The 20,626-nt window shown below is 47.9% G+C and overlaps 1 protein-coding gene across 1 annotated transcript in view; it reads right to left on the minus strand.

Moving 5' to 3' along the window:
* Nucleotides 1-711: 711 nt before the first annotated feature.
* Nucleotides 712-20,626, minus strand: part of anxa6 (annexin A6) — a 96,155-nt gene continuing 76,240 nt past the window's right edge. Inside the window, 7 exon segments of the mRNA XM_072264631.1 lie at nt 712-1,805; nt 4,947-5,069; nt 9,499-9,557; nt 10,490-10,585; nt 14,082-14,175; nt 20,276-20,329; nt 20,477-20,518. Of these exon segments, the coding sequence (XP_072120732.1) occupies nt 1,746-1,805; nt 4,947-5,069; nt 9,499-9,557; nt 10,490-10,585; nt 14,082-14,175; nt 20,276-20,329; nt 20,477-20,518 (528 nt within the window). The 3' untranslated portion in view covers nt 712-1,745.

Below are 20,626 nucleotides of genomic sequence, written 5' to 3' on the forward strand. Positions count from 1 at the left end.
TGTATTGTGCTGTAGGTTTTCTATGTTTCTATGATTCTTCTATGTAATATTTGCTCTATTATATGCTTTCTCTTTGGCTTTTATGTTGGCTTTGACTTCTCGTCAGCCATGGTTGTATCACCCAGTATTTAGAATATTTCTTCTTCTTTGGGATGTATCTATCCTGCGCCTTCCAAGTTGCTCCCAGAAACTCCAGCCATTGTTGTCTTGCCATCATCCCTGTTAGTGACCCCTTCCAATCAATTTTGTCCAGCTTCTCTTTCATGCCTCGATAATTCCCTGTACTCCATTGTAATACTGATACATCTGACTTTAGCTTCTCCTTCTCAAAAGGCAGGGAGAATTCTGTCCTAGGTAGGTAAAGTAGGGAAGGTAGCGGAGGAAGGTAAGCAGGGTAGGTAGATAGGTAGGGCACGTGTGGGTGGAGTAGGTGGGTAGGTCAGATAGGTAGAGAGAGTAGGTAGGGTAGGTGGGTAGGGAGGGTAGGGGAGGTAGTCAGAATAGACAGTTAAGACAGGTTGATAGATTGGACAAGCAGTCTGAATGGACAGACAGGAAGGATGGATAGGCAGACAGATATATAGGTCGCATAGACAGATGATCAGAAAGACAGAGAGACAGATAGCTAACATAGATAGATCACTGCGTCCCCTCATTTGAAGAAGTTTTTTGCTTCTTGACATCTTAGAGAAATCGAAGGCAAAGCCAAGGTGGATCTTTACATGTTTATTGGCTTCTTCCGTTCTATAAAACAAACTCAGGCTGATTTGCAAGCTCAAGGAGCACTAAGAGGAATATAGATTGCGTCTAGAAGGGAGCCATGGGGAAATCGGCGGTGAGGGGTTGGGGGACCAGTAGGATTGGGTGGGGGTATCAGTGGTGATGTCATCCCAGAGGCAGAGGGGGGTTCAGAGCTCCAGTTTTGGTGGCAGAAGGCATGGGGGTGGGGTCAAGAAGGGATACCCAGGCCAAATGGATGGATTGCCCAAAAACGTGGCTGCAGAATCTCACTCCTCCATTTCACCTACCAACCCCACTCCTTCCTCATCTTCCATCACCTCAAATAGTTTTCATCTGATAGTTAACCCACAGAGCTTTTCCTTTCACTGAAGTACTGGGATAGCAGAACCGGAGGCACCAAGGGTTGGGGATTTTGAGGAGGTGAGTGAGATTCGGAGGGAGTGTGTGGGGTTCTGAGGGGGCAAGGGGAATGGATGTAAGACTGAGAGTGAAGCACATTGTCTCCACAGGGGTAGGGAGCGGAATATGACCCCAGACTATTGGAGAACAGGGATCCCATGGAGAGGGCAAGGCCAGGTTCAGTCTTCCGATGGGACACGGGATGAAGGAACAGGGTAAAATCCACCACTGAAAAGCAGCGGTCAAAGGTCAGGTACTGCAGGCCACCAATGGCAGGAGCCAGATCACAGATCCGGAGGGGTCGATCCACAGAACCTGAAGTTTGATGACTCCCTGGACTGGGGCCGGATCAGAGAATTCTGACCTTCTGGCAGAGTCCCGGTGGGGATTTCGGTGCTTTGGGAACAAAGAGAGCAGAATCACATGCACAGTGACACACGTGGGGGTCAGCTCGATCCCAACCCAGGCTCCTGCTGCGGGGATAGGTCATGGGGCTGGGAGGGGGTGGATTGGAAACGTTGGCATTTCGTCCCAAGATGACCCTGTCCTGACATTCTTCCTGCGGCCAAGGACATCACCAACATGACAGGGTGGAACCACCATTTCTAATCCTCTCCACCACACAGCGCTAGAAGAACGCTACTGTAGTCCCCCGACGTATCACTCTAGGAACGAAAACAGAAAGGGCATTTATTTAACACACCATGCAGATAAGGATGATACCTTCAAAGATGAAAGATTAGCTCTATTTGACGCACATATGTTGAAACTTACAGTGAAATTCATCATTTGCGTCAAATCAAATCAGAGAGGATTTTGCAAAAGTCGCCTACATAACACATTCACAACTCACCATCCCTAACAACACGTCACTCGCGGGCTGTCCCCAGCACATCCTCAGACTGTGTTGATCATTGACAAGAACAGTGCATTTCACTGCCTGTTTCAATGATTCCACATACGACTAATAAAATCAAATTTAATCTTCAATCCAGGCATCTTCCTGCTGTACCTCTTCTGCACCCTCTCTGGAGAAGGAAATTGCTTAGGCTTATTTGTCACATGTACATCGAAATGTCAAAACGGACAGTGAAATGCACTGTTCGTGTTAGTACCCAACACAGTCCGAGAATGTGTTAGGGGCAGCCTGCAAGTGTCCGGCAACAATTTCCTAATCCTAACCCGGATATCCATGGAATGCGGGAGAAAACCAGAGCACCCAGAGAAAACCCACGTAGTCACAGGGAAAATGTACAAACTCCTTATAGACAGCAGCAGGAATTGAACCCTGATCGTTGAGATGACACTGTAACAGTGTTACACTATCTGCTATCGTAAAATGCATTTTACAAACATTGGCTCATTCATGGAGTTCCCCAACTGGTCCACAAACCACCACCTTCTTTCCTTGAGGTCTTCCTGTTACAAGAACCACCCCTTGTAATAGTGATCTATGTACTGACAAGTAATTTTTATTATTTGAACTAAAAAAGCAGGTGGGTTCACACTCTTATCTACCCGTGTGCTCCCTACTAGAACCCCTGACACTCCATGAACAGTCAATGAAGAGAAAAGGATATTATCCGGGAAATGAGTCTCCGCTGGCCAGGCGTTCCTTGTGGTCCCGATCTCCTGGTGTCCGTGGGGTCCTCCTTATCGGCGATGGTTGGTCTCTGGCTGCTGGAGAGTTATCGCCCCTGAGTATTTGGAGCTCCTGACTCTTATACTGTTCTTCATCATTTGAACCATTGGCTCTCCACCCCATTGGTTCAAGGTCACCTGACCTACCTGGGACACCTTCTTACTGGTCATTGTACAGGGCTACAGCCAACATTGTTCCGTGGCTCTGCCCACTCCAGCCTTGAGTATTTGTGTCTTTACACTCTGACTGCTCCAAACCAGTGAAATGAGGCAACCCAGACAGAGTCTAATGAGATTACCGATGCAGGTCTGGCATCTTACAAGTAGCTACTCCTCTGAGAATGGTCTCAGGTATATTGCTCTGATTAGATTGTCCCAGAACAAGAATCAGATCAGGGTCCATTCCCTCTACATAACAAATGGATACTTGGTTGAGAATGGTCTCAGGTTTAGCAGATCATTACCTGAAGCTTCATGTGTTCACATTCAGTTGCTCTGATTAGATTATCCAAGAGCAAGAAACTGTTCAGAGTCCACAAAATGGGAGGGAAACAAAGACAACTGGCTTGTCTGCTTCCCATGTCCTTGATCAGGCCGAAGTTTCTTCTGGCCAACATTCCCAATCCACCTCCGTCAGGAATGCTCCAACTAGGACCACTTTTGGAGCGATGGAGCATGAGAGGAGACTTCATAGAAGTGTATAAGTTTATACATGTCCCTTTAGAACAGAGATGTGGTGGAATTTCTTTAGCCAGAGCATGATGAATCTGTGGAATTCATTGCCACAGAATGCTGCGGAGAACAAGGCACTGGGTGTATTTAAAGTGGAGGTTGATAGCTTCTTGATTAGTCAAGGTGTCAAAGGTTATGTTGAGATGGCAGGAGAGAGGGGTTGAGAAGGATAATAAATCAGTCATGATGGAATGATGGCGCAGACCTGATGGGCTGAATGGCCTCATTCTGGTCCTATGTCTTATAGTTTCCCACTCACCTAGCTTCACCTAACATCTGCCAGCTTGTACTCCTTCCCCTCCCACAACCTTCTTATTCTGACGTCTTCCCCCTTCCTTCCCCGAAGCATCGACTGTTAATTCATCTCCATAGACGCTGTCAGACCTGTGAAGCTCCTCCAGAACTTTGTGGGTGTTGTCATTGAGATAAGTAGATGGACAGGGGACGATTGGAGGGCAATGGGCCAAATACGGGCAGGAAGGACTAGCTCACTGGGCGTCACGGTAACGTGGAGGTCATTACAGCTCAGGGCGTTCTGGAGTTCAAAGTTCAATTCCAGTGATGATGTAAGGGGTCTCTGTACGTCCTCCCTCCAAGGGATTTCTCTGGGTCCTCCTGTTTCCCCTCTACAGGCCAACAATGTACCAGGTAGGTTAATTGATCACTGTAAATGTCCCATGATCAGGTTAGGGTTAATCGGATCCCGCCGAAGGGGCTCAGCCCAAAACATCGACTGTACTTTTTTTCCCACAGATGCTGCCTGGCCTGCTGAGCTCCTCCAGCATTTTGTGTGTGTTGCTCGGACTTCCAGCATCTGCAGATTTGCTCTCGTTTGTGAGAGAAATACCAGTTGGGCTGAAGTTTCTCTGCTCTACGCTAGGCGTTCCCAATCGTTTTTACGCCACAGACCCCTACCATTAACCAAGGGGCCCCCCTGCCCTAAGCCCTTAAGGAGCCAGATTAGACTTTACAAGAACCTTCTCATTTTGTGACCACAAATTCAAACTGGTCACCACACTGGAGTTGGGAGTTCGGCTCCGGCGCTGTCAGTAAGGAGTTTGTACAACCTTCTCACGAAGGTGTGGATTTCCTCCCACAGTCCAAAGGCAGTTCGAAGGTTAATTGGTCCCGTGATTAGGCGAGGGTTAAAAAGGTGGGTGCAAGGTGACATGGCTTGCTGGGCCAGAATTAAAATTTAGGCACACACATGCATAGAGCTAAACAAAACAGCATTGCTGCGGGGACAGGGACAGGGTTCTAAATACAATACGTACCATCACACAGCACACATACAGTAGCTACTACATCACACACAGTCACAAAAAAAACATTTGCACAAGTGCTCAGTTCCGCATTTTGTGCTTGTCGGTTAAGATTTCCAGCAGTGGCAGAATCTCGTGTGTTTAGGAAGAGGTTAAGGGTGTGAGACTTGCCTCGATGAAGGAGTGCAGTGAGGCATCGTACATCTCCTTGAACTCCTGGCGGATGTTCATCAAGTCGATCTCACTTCTGGAAATCATGATCCTGGTCAGAGTCCTGTCATCCGTCCCAGCTCCCTGGAAAACACACACCAGGGGAAGGTCAAAGTCAGAATTCAGATTCAAATTCTTTTATTTATCACATCTGCATCCAAACATCCACTCCCACAGTCACTCCTACAACAACCACCACCTCTACCACAGGGACAAAGGCAGTGTATGATGCGCTTGCCTTTACCAGACAAGGCAACCAGTTATGTTACCGCTTTAGAAAGCTTCTTCTCTGAAGTATTATAATTCCCCATTCTGGCCTCTTGTCTCTTATAGACAATAGACAATAGGTGCAGGATAAGGCCATTCGGCCCTTCGAGCCAGCACCGCCATTCACTGTGATCATGGCTGATCATCCACAATCAGTATCCAGTTTCTGCCTTATCCCCATAACCTTTGATTCCGCTATCTTTAAGAGCTCTATCCATCTCTTTCTTGAAAGCATCCAGAGACTTGGCCTCCACAGCCTTCTGGGGCAGAGCATTCCATACATCCACCATTCTCTGGGTGAAAAAGTTTTTCCTCAACTCCGTTCTAAATGGCCAACCCCTTATTCTTAAACTGTGGCCCCTGGTTCTGGATTCACCCACCAGCTGGAACATGCTTCCTGCCTCCAGCGTGTCCAATCACTTAATAATTTTATATGTTTCAATAAGATCCCCTCTCAGCCTTCTAAATTCCAGAGTATACAAGCCCAATCGCTCCAATCTTTCAACATATGACAGCCCCGCCATCCCGGGAATTAACCTTGTGAACCTACGCTGTACTCCCTCAATAGCAAGAATGTCCTTCCTCAAATTTGGAGACCAAAACTGCACACAGTACTCCAGGTGTGGTCTCACCAGGGCCCTGTACAACTGCAGAAGGACCTCTTTGCTCTTATACTCAATTCCTCTTGTTATGAAGGCCAGCATGCCATTAGCCTTTTTCACTGCCTGCTGTACTTGCATGCTTACTTTCAGTGACTAATGTACAAGAACACCTAGATCTCGTTGTGCTTCCCCTTTTCCTAACTTGACTCCATTTAGATAATAATCTGCCTTCCTATTCTTACCACCAAAGTGGATAACCTCACATTTATCCACATTAAACTGCATCTGCCATGCATCTGCCCACTCACCCAGCCTGTCCAAGTCACCCTGCATTTTCATAACACCCTCCACACATTTCAAGCTGCCACCCAGCTTTGTGTCATCAGCAAATTTGCTAATGTTACTTTTAACTCCCTCATCTAAATCATTAATATATATTGTAAACAGCTGTGGTCCCAGCACACCCATCTACTCCTTCTCCCGTCCTCACCTTCTTATTCTAGCATATTCCCTCTTCCTTTCCAGTCTTGACAAAAGGTCTTGGCCCAAAACATCGACTGTTTATTCCTCTCCATAGTTGCTGCCTGACTTGCTGAGTTCCTCCAGCATTTTGTGTGTGGGGAGCAGACTGGTTTCTGTCTCCACAGAGAGTGGAATGCGCTGTCCAGTGTATTGACTGGCTGCCTCACAGCCTGGTACAAAAACACCACTGCCCTTGAATGGGAAATCCTACAAAAAGTAGTGGTTACAGCCCCAGTCCATCACGGATACAGCCCTCCCCACCACTGAGTGAACCTACACAAAGTATTGTCACAGGAAAGCAGCATCCATCATCAGCAACCCCACCCCCCCCAGGACACTCTCTCTTCTCACTTCTACCATCAGGGAGAAGATACAGGAGCCTCAGGACTCACACCACGGGTTCAGCAACAGTTATTACCCCTCAACTACCAGGCTCTTGAACCAGAGGGGATAACTTCACTCAACTGTTCCCACAACCAATGAACTCACTCTCAAGGACTTTCCATCTCATGTCCTTCATATGTATTGTTTATTTATTATTATTAGTGCTTTCTTTTTGTATTTGCACAGTTTGTTGTCATCTGCACTCTGGTTGAACACCCTAGCTGGGCAGTCTTTCATTGATTCTGTTATGGTTATTCTTCTATAAATCTATTGAGTATGTCTATAAGAAAATGCATCTCAGGGTTGCATATGTTAGCGTATATGTACTTTGCTAATAAATTTACTTTGAACTTTGGTGGTGGAGAAGGTGGTGTTTGACAAGAGGTGTTTTAGGGTCTCTTTGATGGATGTACGAACATACAAAGAGTGGGGGATAGGGACCATACGTGGGCAGAAGGCATTAGGTGCCCTTAGTTGCAATGGTTCAGCACAACATTGTGGGCTGAAGGGCCTGTTTCTGTGCTCAAGTGTTCCCTGTCAAACACCGCCATCTGCAGGTACCTCACAGCACTGCAGACCATGTTGATCATGGAAATCGATCCCATTTCTTCACTGTCACTGGGTCTAAATCCTGCAACACTCCCTCACCAGAAAGACAGCTGCTGAAATTAAAGTAAACTTATTATCAAAGCACATATATGTCACAAATCCAACCCTGAGATTTTCTCAAAGACTCTCACAAATTTCTATAGATGTTGAATTAAATTGAATTGAATTTTATTACTTACATCCTTCATATACATGAGGAGTAAAAATCTTTGTTACGTCTCCATCTAAATGTGCAATGTAGATTTTATAGTAATTTATAATAAATATCATGTACAACAATATAACATAGAAATACAATTATATCAGCATGAATTAATCAGTCTGATGGCCTGGTGGAAGAAGCTGTCCCGGAGCCTGTTGGTCCTGGCTTTTATGCTGTGGTACCATTTCCTGATGGTAGCAGCTGGAATAGTTTGTGGTTGGGATGACTCGGGTCTCCATTGATCCTTCGGGCCCTTTTCACACATCTGTCTTTGTAAATGTCCTGAATAGTGGGAAGTTCACATCTACAGATGTGCTGGGCTGTCTGCACCACTCTCTGCAGAGTCCTGTGATTGAGGGAAGTACAGTTCCCATACCAGGCAGTGATGCAGCCAGTCAGGATGCTCTCAATTGTGCTCCTGTAGAAAGTTCTTCAACCGTCTGAGGTGAAAGAAGCACTGTTGTGCCTTTTTCACCACACAGACGGTATGTACAGACCACGTGAGATCCTCGGTGATCTTAATGCCGAGGAACTTAAAGCTGTTCACCCTCTCAACCCCAGATCCATTGATGTCAATAGGGGCTAACCTGTCTCCATTCCTCCTGTAGTCCACAACCAGCTCCTTTGTTTTGGCGGTATTGAGGGAGAGGTTGTTTTCTTGACACCACTGTGACAGGGGAGGGGAGGCACTACACAGCATCAGAAAAAGCTGCAGAAAGTTGCAAACTCAGCCAGCTCCACCATGGGCACCAGCCTCCCCAGCATCGAGGGCATCTTCAAAAGGCGATGCCTCAAAAAGCCGGCATCCACCAATAAGCAGCCCCATGACCCAGGGCACGCACTCTTCTCATTGCTACCATCAAGGAGGAGGCTTTTGATAGCTTCTCTACATAGATTGAGTGTATGTCCATAAAGTGACGCTGGGCACAGGGGTGTCTGTACATCAGGTGACTGACAGGAAATGATAAAGTCGTGGTGGTTGGGGGTGTGGAGGGGTGGGTTAGTGGGTGGGGGTGTTGCTTGGGGAAAGTAACGGTTTTTGAGTCTGGTGGTCCTGGTGTGGATGCTACGTAGCCTCCTCCCTGATGGGAGTGGGACAAACAATCCATGAGCAGGGTGGGTGGGATCCTTCATAATGTAACTGGCCCTTTCCCGGTACCTTTCTGCATATACGTCCATGGTGGGAAGGCTGGTGCCAGTGATGCATTCGTAAGGCCAGTGATGTTGTGGGGATGGAACTGGACTCTCTGACGGTGGTGTCTGAAAAGAGGATGCTGTCCAAGTTGCATGCCATCTTGGACAATGTCTCCCATCCACTACATAATGTACTGGTTGGGCACAGGAGTACATTCAGCCAGAGACTCATTCCACCGAGATGCAGCACAGAACGTCATAGGAAGTCATTCCTGCCTGTGGCCATCAAACTTTACAACTCCTCCCTTAGAGGGTCAGACACCCTGAGCCAATAGGCTGGTCCTGGACTTATTTCATAATTTCCTGGCATAATTTACATATTACTATTTAACTATTTATGGTTCTATTACTATTTATTATTTATGGTGCAACTGTAGCGAAAACCAATTTCCCCCGGGATCAATAAAGTATGACTATGACTATGACTATGCATTGGGCAGTTTTGACGACCCATTGTAGACAATTTCATTACACAGTGCATTGAGGTGGAACAAGGAAAGACAGAAAGAGAACACAGAATAAAGTGTTACATTGCAGAGTGGTGGGTGCCTAGAATGAGCCCCCTTGAGTGGCGATGGAGGCAGGTTCTAGATTCAAGTTGTTTAATGTCATTTCCAGTACACGAGCGTAAGGGAGAACAAAATGATTGTTACTCCAGATCCGATGCAGCGCAAAAAAAACACAATAAGATAAATACATAAGGTAGCTTACTGACAGAGACATTGTACTTTACCTTCATGGACTTGTATAACCGCTCCGCAAAGAACGACGGTTTGTTCTTGATGGAACGCACTAGGAGAGACAGAGAAAGGAAAACTTTGGGTGCATCACAATTGTACCTTTATCATCTAGAGGTCCCCAACACTGGACTGTCAGCAAGTAAAATCTGAATTCACCTTGTGGAATTTAATGACAACCAGGTGGTAGAAGCAAGTTTAATGATATCTTTCAAACAGAGTTATGGGTTGCAGGCCAGAAATATGTCTCCACCAAGGGAGGTGTGAGGTGCTCCTTCCCTCCGCTAGCCTGCAGGTCACCAATGAGCAAAGTGTAGCACCTGCATAGCCCCCACCCCCCCACACTCACCCGTCACGTGAACCCATGGGAGCAGGCGGTGGATGGTCGCTTGAGCAGGGGGTACCGATCACACGTCCTGGTTATGCCACCACTGATGCCGGGCAGACGACCTCTGGACAGTACTGATAATGGCTTGGCTGACCGTGGTCTAAAGACACTGCCCAAAAGGCAGCAATGCCAAGCCACTTTTATAGAAACAATCATAGTCATGGAAAGACCATGACTGTCCACCTCAAACAACATGGCAGATATCGAATGAACGAAATGGAATTGAAATTGGTTTATTATTGTCCTATGTACTGTTATACAGATCAGATCATTGCACAGGGCACTGCGGTAGAATGAGATAAAACAGTAACAGATGCAGAATGAGGTGTTACAGTTACAGAGAAAGGGCAGCGCAGGCAGGCAAATTCATGAGGTGACCTATTAACCTACAACCCAATCGTCTTTGGACTGTGGGAGGAAACCAGAGCACCCGGAGGAAACCCACACTGTCGTAGGGAGAGTGTACAAACTCCATCCGTGTAGCAGCAGGAAAAAAACCTGGGTCACTGGCGGTGTGCTGACCCTGCCGCGATTTCTGTCTTTACGCCAGGTTTCCGGCACCCTCCCAGCCCAACACCAAGTCGTTCGCAAAGACTCACCGACTGCAATCAGCCCGTACATTAGGTCTCCCGACATCTCGGTCTTGATGGCCTGCTCGATGTCCCTGTTAGTCAGCTTAATGTAATCCTGAAATACTGAAAAGGACGTGAATCGTCAGCAGGGTGGGTCAGTGAGTGTGAGAGTCAGAAGGTTATGTTGCAGCCAGATAGATATATTTTTTATTTTAGGTTCAGAGATCCAGCACGGTAACAAACCCCACCAGCCCAGCGAGCCTGCCATGCACAATACACCCATGTGACCAATTAACCTACTAATCCGTACGTCTTTGGACTATGGGAGAAAAATGAAGCACTCAGAGGAAACCCAGGGAGAACATCCAAACTCGCAGACAGCAGTGGGAGCTGAACCTGGGTCACTGGAACTGTAAAGAGTTGTGCTAACCACTATGCTTGATAGCATAGTTCTGCCCCATGTCCCACACACCGCCATCCACAGGGGTGCGGCACAGAGTGTAGTGGTTAGCACAACGGTTTATCGTACCAGCGGCCCGGGTTCAATTCCCACTGCTGCCGGTCAGGAGTTTGTACGTTCTCACCGTGACCGCGTGGGTTTCCTCCCACAGTCCCGACAAGTACCGGTTAGGTTAATTGGTCATTGTAAATTGTCCCGTGATGAGGCTAGGGTTAAGTCGGAGGGTAGCCAGGTAACACGGCTTGAAGGGCTGGAAGGGCCTGTTCTGTATTGTGTCTCAATGAATAAACAAACAGCCTTGGACGTTGAAGTGTCTGTCTATTTGTTACATAAACGAATGTGTAACTTCTCCTCACCGAAGATGCGCATCAGTATACTCAGACCTGGGTGTTTCAGGTTCAACGTCCGTGCATAGAGTGCACCTTCATCTCAAAAACCAGAAAGTGCTTTTCACAAGGCTTTGTGAGGTTCATAGTAACGTCGCTGTTGTTGTAAAGTGTGGGAACGGTGCGTGATTTCTGCAATAACAGCACATTATGTTCAGACTGGGTGAGGACACAGGAAAGGTTCTCCAGGGTGCTGCCTGGATTAGAGAGCGTTACCTATAAGGAGAGGTTGGATAAATGTGAGCCACGCACACAAAATGCTGGAGGAACTCAGCAGGTCAGGCAGCCTCTGTGGAGAGGAACAAACAGTCAACGTTTCGGGCCGAGACCCTTCCTCAGGACTGAAAAGGAAAGGCGGAAGATGCCAGAATGAAAAGGTTGTGGGGTGGGGGAGGAGGGCAAGCTGGAAAGTGACAGGTGAGAGAGAAGATGGGGGTGTGAGGGAGGGGAGATGAAGTGAGAAGTTGGGAGGTGAAAGGTGGAAGAAGTGAAGGGCTGGAGAAGAAGGAATCTGGTAGGAGAGGAGAGGAGGGAGGACTATGGGAGAAAGGGAAGGAGGAGCACTGGGCGGGTAGGTAGGTGAGGAGAAGAGAAGCGGTAAAAGGGGAAGCAGAATGGGGAAAAGGAAAAAGAGAGAAGGGGGATGAACTTGGGTTGTTTTCACTGGAGTGATGGAGGCCTGTTAGAAGCTCATAAATTATAAGAGGCAGAGATGGATTAGGCAGTCAGAATCTTTACTCTGGGATAAAAATGTCATGTACCGGAGGATAAGTACTTAAGGTGTGTGGGGGAAAGTTGAAAGGAAATGTGCTAGAATTTTTTTACACGGAGAGAGGTGGCTGCCGGGAGTGGGCTGTCAGCACTGATAGTGGAAGCAGATACGACAGAGGTGTTTAAGAGGCTCTTAGACACATGATTATGCAGGGAATGGAGCGTGCGAATCATGTCAAGGGCATACTTTTAAGGTGACTGTTGGAAAAATATATAAACAGTAAAAGACAGGCGAGAGCAGATATTGGACGGCTGGAAAATGACTATGGAACAGTGGTAATGGAGGACAAAGAAATGGTGGTCAAACTGAATAGGTATTTTAGACCATAAGATATAGGAGCAGAATTAGACCATTTGGCCCATCAAGACTGCTCCACCATTTCATCGTGGCTGATCCAATTTTCCTCTCAGCCCCAATCTCCTGCCTTCTTCCCGTATCCTTTCATGCCCTGGCTAATTAAGAATCTATCAATCTCTGCCTTTAATATACATAAAGACCTAGGCCACTTTTATTTTTCCAGGTCAACATGGTTTCCTCAAGGGAAAATCTTGCTGACAAATCTGTTGGAATTCTTTGAAGAAATAACAAGCAGGACAGACAAAGGAGAATCAGATGATGTTGTGTACTTGGATTTTCAGAAGGCCTTTGACAAGATGCCAGACATGAGGCTGCTTAACAAGCTACGAGCCCATGGTATTACAGGAAAGATTCTAGCATGGATAAAGCAGTGGCTGATTGGCAGGAGGCAAAGAGTGGGAATAAAGAGAGCCTTTTCTGGTTGGCTGCTGGTGACTAGTGGTGTTCCACAGGGGTCTGTGTGGGGTCGCTTCTCTTCACGGTGTATGTCAAGGATTTGCATGAAGGAATTGATGCTTTTGTGGCCAAGTTTGTAGACGATACAAAGATAAATGCAGGGGTAGGTAGTGTTGGGAAAGCAGGGAGTCTGCAGAAGCACTTAGACCGATTGAGATAATGGGCAAAAACTTAAAGATGGAATATAGTATAGGGAAGTGTATGCACAAGGATTAAAGGCAAAGACTATTTTCTAAACAGGGAGAACATTCAGAAATCAGGGGAGCAAGGAGATTTGGGAGCCCTCGTGCAGGATTCCCTGCAGGTTAACTTGCAGGTTGAGTTAGCAGTCAGGAAGGCAAGGGCAATGTTACTATTCATTTTGAGAGGACTAGAACAAGGACAAGGATGTAATGTTGAGGCTTTATAAGGCATTGGTGAGGCCTCACTTGGAGTACTGTGAACAGTTTTGGGCCCCTTACTGAAGAAAAGATGTGCTCACATTGGAGGTGGTCAAGAGATGGCTCATGTGAATGATTCCAGGAATGAAAGGGTTAATGTATGAGGACCATTTGATGGCTCTGGGCCTGTACTCACTGGAATTTAGAAGAATGAGGTGGAGCTCATTGAAACTTACCAAATATTGAAAGGTCTAGAGAGTGGATGTAGAGAGGATGTTTCCTATAGTGGGAGAGTCTAGGACCAGACGGCACAGCCTCAGAATAGAGGGACATCCATTTAGAACAGAGATGAAGAGGAATTTCTTTAGCTAAAGAGTGGTGAATCTGTGGAATTCATTGCCACAGACAGCTGTACAGGCCAAGTCATTATGTATATTTAAAGTGGAGGTTGATAGGTTCTTGATTAGTGAGTGTCAAAGGTCACAAGCAGAAGAGAGTGGATTTGAAAGAGTTAATAAATTAGCCATGACGGAATAGCGAAGCAGACTCGATGGGCTGAATGGCCTAATTCTGCTCCTATGTCTCATGGTGTTTTTAACGAAAAAACAGGGGGAATGTCAGAGGTCGTGGTAAATATGTGGACTGGGGGGGGAGGGATGGGGAAGGGATGGGGGAGGGGACAAGGTGAAGAGCAGACTCTCTCTCAGCCCAAGTCATACACATTGGAAAACGGGAGGGTGGGGGAATGGGGATGGCGTCAGGAATCCTGGGGGGTGCAGGGACTGGGAAACATCGTGGGTGAACTCACCCCTCCTGAGGTGGGCGTAACTCCTGGTGCACAGTATACTGACGAACTTCGATTCCATTGAGGCAGATTCCTCATCGCTGGAGCTGCACAATTCCTGGGAATCAGAAGGCATCGGAATTACATCTGCATTCATGGAACCGGAGAGAGGCCTCTTTAACCATTGTGGTGTCTCTCTCCGCACGGACCCCTCCCCATCTCACCCACCACAAACCCCGTACATTCCTTTCCTGATCTTCAGATCACAGAGACAATTTGTCCCCAGCCTTTTCTGTGGTGGGGGGGGGAGGATGGGGTGAGACCTGCACTGTCTCCCTTCCCAGGGGAAAGACTTTATTTTATTTAGAGATACAGCGTGGAACAGGCCCTTCCAGCCCTACGAGCCTCACCGCCCAGCAACCCACTGACTTAACCCTCGCCAAATCATGGGACAATTTACAATGACCAATTAACCTACCAACCCTGGACTGTGGGAGGAAACTGGAGCACCCGGAGAAAACCCCCATGATCACAGGGAGAACATACAAACTCCTTACAGACACATACGGGAATTAAACTCTGAACTCCAGGATGCCCCAAGCTGTAATAGTGTGGCACTAACCGCCACACTACCATACACCCCAGCTGTAAGATAAAGTACGCTCTCCATGCCCGCTGATAGCAATTCTCACACGGGTGAAGCGCCCCCTCCAGATTTCCCCCACCACTGACCCACCACACTAACTTAGGGAAAGAGCTAAATAGAGTGGATGTGGAGAGGATGTTTCCTACAGTGGGGAAGCCTAGGACCAGAGGGCACAGCTTCAGAATACAGGGACACTCATTTAGAACAGAGATGAGAAGGGAGTTCTTCAGCCAGGGGTGGTGAATCTGGAATCATTGCCACAGACGGCAGTGGAGGCCAAGTCATTGGGTAAATTTAAAGCAGAGTTCTTGATTAGTCAGGGTATCGAAGGTTAAGGGGATAAGGCAGGAGAATGAGGTTAAGAGGGATAATAAATCAGCCATGATGGAATGGTGGAGCAGACACGATGGGCTGAAAGATTTAAATTTCCCATGTCTTAAGGTCTATCTTTAAGGTGGAGGTGGACAGGTTCTTGATTTGTCAGGGCATCAAATATTACGGAGAGATGGCAGGAAAACGGGGTTGAGAGAAAAAATATATCAGAGATGATGCAATAACAGAGCAGAGTTGATGGGCTGAATGGCCTAATTCTGCTCCTATGGCCTTTTCCCATTCAATCCTGGCATGCCAGTATTTATTACCCTTCCCTAAGTGCCCTTACACCGAGGATAAAGTTAAGAGTGGAAAGGAGAAAGTGGGAGATGGCCGACTTGGAGAAGTAAAGGCTACGGAACTTAAATCAGGAGGGGAAGAGGGAACGATTGATTAGGAACTGGAAGAGCAGCATTATCACCCAGAAGGTCACCCGTGTATAGTAAAAGCTGTCAGAGCACATGGTAGAGGCAGGAACATTAACAACATTTAAATACATACTTGGACAGAAACATGGATAGGGAAGTTTTAGGGAACCTACCATCACCAATAGCAGGGTGTTACACTGTGTAAAAACGCCATTCTGTGCAAAGAGAAACATCTCTGACATTCCCCCCCCCATACTTTCTTCCCATCTCCTTAAAATAATACCCTCCCGTATGAGCCATTTCTACCCTTGGAAAAATTCTCTGGCTGTCCACTCCATCTCTGCCTCTTATCAACCTCTCCTCATAAGACATTATGCCGGGCAGCGTCCTGGTAAATCCCCTCTGCACCCTCTCTAAAGCTTCCACATCCTTCCTGTAACGAGGTGACCAGAACTGAACACAATATTCCGAGTGTGGTCTAACCAGGGTTTTATATTCCTGATTTCCCTAATTATTTAATTTCCGCAACTGCTGTGGTGGGGTTTGAACCGGCAACCTGGGATCTCTCACTGGTAAGATGAGAAACCTGAACACAAGTCACAGTTTGTGAGGATTGCTGAGAGAACTATCGAGGTCTCTCTCACCCCTATCCAGGCTGTAAACCAGAAGCTCTGTGTTTGCAGAGCCCGCACTTTGTCAAGCACCCCTCCCATCTGAACCACCATCTCTTTGACCTCCCACCATCAGGCAGAATGTATCACAAAATGAAAACAAGGATTGTTAGGCTGGTTAACAGCTTCTTCCCCAGGCTGGGAGGCTTCTGAACACCCAGCACACATTATTTATGACAGCACCAGTAGCAGTAACACCTTTTATTTAAACTTTTTGTCATGCAGTACTGTGCAAAGTCTTGGGCACACATACACTGCCTATAAAAAGTATTCACTCTCCTTGGAAGTTTTCATGTTTTATTGTTTTACAACATTGAATTACAGTGGATTTAATTTGGCTTTTTTTTAACACTGATCAACACTTTTGTGTCAAAATGAAAACAGATCTCTACAAAGTGATCTAAATTAATTACAAATATAAAACACAAGATAACTGATTGCGTCAGTATTCAACCCCTTCAAGTCAGTATTTAGTAGAAGCACCTCTGGTAACAATTACAGCCTTGAGTCTGTGTGGATAGGTCTCTATCAGCTTTGCACATCTGGACACTGCAATGTTTCCCCATTTTTCTTTACAAAACTGCTCGAGCTCTGTCAGAATGCATGGGGATCGTGAGTGAACAGCCCTTTTCAAGTCCAGCTACAAGTTCTCAATTGGATTGAAGTCCAGACTCTGACTTGGCCACTCCAGGACATTAACTTTGTTGTTTTTAAGCAATTCTTGTGCAGCTTTGGTTTTATGCTTGGGGTCATTGTCTTGCTGGAAGGCAAATCTTTCCCTCAAGTTGCAGTTCTCTTGCAGATTGAATCAAGTTTTCATCCAGGATTTCCCTGTATTTTGCTGCATTCATTTTACCCTCTACCTTCACAAGCCTTCCAGGGCCTGCTACGCCATACATAGCATTTAGTCCAATGGCCAAAAAGCTCAATTTTGGTTTCATCAGACCACAGAAACTTCTTCCAGCTGACTTCAGAGTCTCCCACGTGTCTTCTGGCAAACTCTAGCTGAGATTTCATGAGCATTTTTTTCCAACAGTGGCCTTCTCTTTGCCAGTCTCCCATAAAGCTGCGACTGGTGAAGCACCCGGCTGACAGTTGTTGTATCACAGTCTCTCCTATCTCAGCCACTGAAGCTTGTAACTCCTCCGGAGTTGTCACAGGTCTTCTGGTGGCCTCTCTCACTAGTCCCCTTCTTGCACGGTCACTCAGTTTTTGAGGACAGCCTGCTCTAGTCAGATTTACAGCGGTGCCATATTCTTTCCAGTTCTTAGTGATTGACTTAACTGTACTCCAGGGGATATCCAGTGACTTGGAAATATTTTTGTATCCAGCTCCTGACTTGTGCTTTTCAATAACATTTTCATGGAGTTGCTTGGAGTGTTCTTTTGTCTTCATGGTGTAGTTTTTACCAGGATACTGACTCACCAGCAGTTGGACCTTCCAGATAGAGGAGTATTTTTACTACAATCAACTGCAACAGTTGATCTCCATTTAACTAATTATGTGACTTCTAAAACCAATTGACTGCACTCTTTGGTTGTCATAATTAAAGGGCAGGAGGAGGTGAATACTTATGCAATCAATTATTTTGTGTTCTATATTTGTAATTAATTTAGATCACTTTGATATTCTGATATGGGTCTCTATTGCGGACTGAAAGTGGGAAGTGGACAGGGAGAGGGGAACTATGGTTGGGAAAAGGGGAAGGGGACAGGAAATACCAGAAACATATTCCGTAATGATCAATCAACCAGTTGTTTGGAATCAATGACATTGTCTGGGGTCTCAGGGCTGGGTGTGTCTGCACTCCCCACCCCACCACCTCCAGTCCTGACATTCCTTTCCTGCCACCTGTCCCACCCCCTCCCGTGGCGCTCCACCCTCGCCATTCCCAATATCCTTTACTTCCGCCAGATTTACAGACTCGCTCTCCGCTCCACGTTGAGAAATACAGCACTGTGCAAGGGTCTTAGGCACCCTAGCTATACGCTGTATATATGCCTGGACTTTCACACAGTACAAAACATGCACCTTATATCACCTTGTACAACACATCTGCAGAATACTACAGAAACCAGAGCTTGAAGTTCCTTGTGCCCAGGATGACACAGGAATGAATCTCCTACAGTGACTTACCAGGTAGCCTGTGATAAGCTGACAAGGTTGGCAGAGAAAAGAAAGAAGAGAGACATTGCTAATGTGACAGACAGGATGAGTATGGACCGACACAGTTCCATTGCAGAACCACCTGACAGAACATCCCGAAGCTGGCTAGATACCAATACCGCATTTGGGGTAGGGTAAGGGCCTGCAGTGCAGGAAACGTAGAACCTGATTTGTACACAATACTTTCCCACAGATACGATCACAGGCAGAGGAGGGAGAGAGGAGGTGGGGGGTGGGGGGTGGAGGGAGGGGGGTGGAGGAGGGGCAGTGGTGAGGAGAGGGTTATGGCGGGGGGATGAGGGCAGTGAAGGGGTTAGAGGGGGTGGGGGGAAGAGGGTGGAGGTGGGAAGAGGGGGAGGCAGACAGTGGGGGGGCATAGATGGTGGAGAGCAAAAGAGGGAATGGGGGTGAAGGGGAACAAAATACTGGAGGACTGGTGAGAGAGGGGGCAGGGTGAGAGAGAGAGGGGGGAGAGGGGGGAGAGAGGGGGGAGGGGGGGAGGGGGGGAGAGAGAGGGGGGAGAGAGGGGGAGAGAGGGGGAGAGAGGGGGAGAGGGGGGAGAGGGGGGGAGAGGGGGGGAGAGGGGGGAGGGGGGGAGAGAGGGGGGAGAGAGGGGGAGAGAGGGGGGAGAGAGGGGGGAGAGAGGGGGGAGAGAGGGGGGGGAGAGAGGGGGGGAGAGGGGGAGAGGGGGGAGAGGGGGGGAGAGGGGGGGAGAGGGGGGGAGAGGGGGGGAGAGGGGGGAGAGGGGGGGGAGAGAGGGGGGAGAGAGGGGGGGAGAGAGGGGGGAGAGAGGGGGTGAGGGGGTGAGAGAGGGGGGCAGGGTGAGAGAGAGAGAGGGGGTGAGAGAGGGGGGGTGAGAGAGGGGGGGTGAGACAGGGGGGGTGAGACAGGGGGGGTGAGACAGGGGGGGTGAGACAGGGGGGGTGAGAGAGAGGGGGGTGAGAGAGAGGGGGAGAGAGAGAGGGGGGTGAGAGAGAGGGGGGTGAGAGAGAGGGGGGGTGAGACAGGGGGGTGAGACAGGGGGGTGAGACAGAGGGGGGGTGAGGGGGGGTGAGAGAGAGGGGGGTGAGAGAGAGGGGTGAGGGGGGGGTGACAGGGGGGGTGAGACAGCGGGGGGTGAGAGAGAGGGGGGTGGTGAGAGAGCGGTAATGGTGAGGAGAGGGTCGGGGAGGAGGGCCGTAAAGGGGGGCTAGAAGGGGGTAGAGGGGGTGGGAGGAGGGGAGTAGAGGGGCTGGGAGGAGGGAAGTAGAGGGGTGGAGAGAAGAGGGTGGAGGTGGGAAGAGGGGGAGAGGGGGAGGCAGACAGTGGGGGGCAGAGATGGCAGAGAGCAAAAGGGGGGGAATGGGGTGAAGAGGGGACAAAATGCTGGATGAACTCAGCAGGTAAGACAGTATCTATGGAACAGTCAATGTTTCAGACCGAGACCCTTCATCAGGACTGGAAAGGAAGGGGGCAGAAGCCAGAATAAGAATGTGGGGAGATGGGGTTCATCTGTCAGACGGTACTCCTTCCCTTCGCCCACCTTCTGATTCTCAAGGAACTGGTCAGAGCACACCTGGAGTATTGTGAGCTGTTTTGGGCCCCATATCTAAAAAGGACGTGTTGGCATCAGAGGAGGTCTTTGAGAATGATCTGGGTAATGAAAGGGTTAACATATGAGGAGCATTTGATGGCTCTGGGCCCGAACTCACCGGAGTTTAGGAGAATGGGGAGGGGCGAGGTCTCACTGAAACCCATCAAATATCGAAAGGCCTAAATAGAGTGGATGTGCAAAGGACGTTTCCTATAGTGGGGGAGTCTAGGACCACAGGGCACAGCCTCAGAATGGCACCTCTCCATAGGTGCCGTCTGACCTGCTGAGTTCCCACAGCACTTTGTGTATTTTCTGGTTCTATTTCAGATTTCCAACATTCGCAGTTTTTAAAATCACTTCCCCCTTCAGCTTGCTTTTGGCATCCCCAGGTGTAAATTCTGCTCTCTGTACTTTTTCCGTACCTTGGCATCTTCTGCTGCACGAGCCAAATCTGCGTCACCCTCCTCTCGATTGGCCTGTCGTGAGAAAACAAAAAGTACACCGATATCACCATACATCGCCATGTGACTCATGTTCTCGCAGGCATTCACAGGAAAGTACAGAAATACAAGAGAATTTACAAAAAGGTATACATAAACAGACAGGAGAAGTGGAATCCTTACAAATGAGCCTGCAGGTTGTGGAATCAGTTCAGTGTTGAGGTGAGTGAAGTGATCCACACTGGCTCAGAAGTCTGATGGTTGTCGGGTAATTACTGTTCCTGAACCTGGTGGTGTGGGACCGAAGACTCCTGATGGTAAAAGATTACAGGG

Source organism: Mobula birostris, chromosome 7 (genome assembly GCF_030028105.1).
Source record: "Mobula birostris isolate sMobBir1 chromosome 7, sMobBir1.hap1, whole genome shotgun sequence".
In the NCBI taxonomy this organism is placed as follows: Eukaryota; Metazoa; Chordata; class Chondrichthyes; order Myliobatiformes; family Myliobatidae; genus Mobula; species Mobula birostris.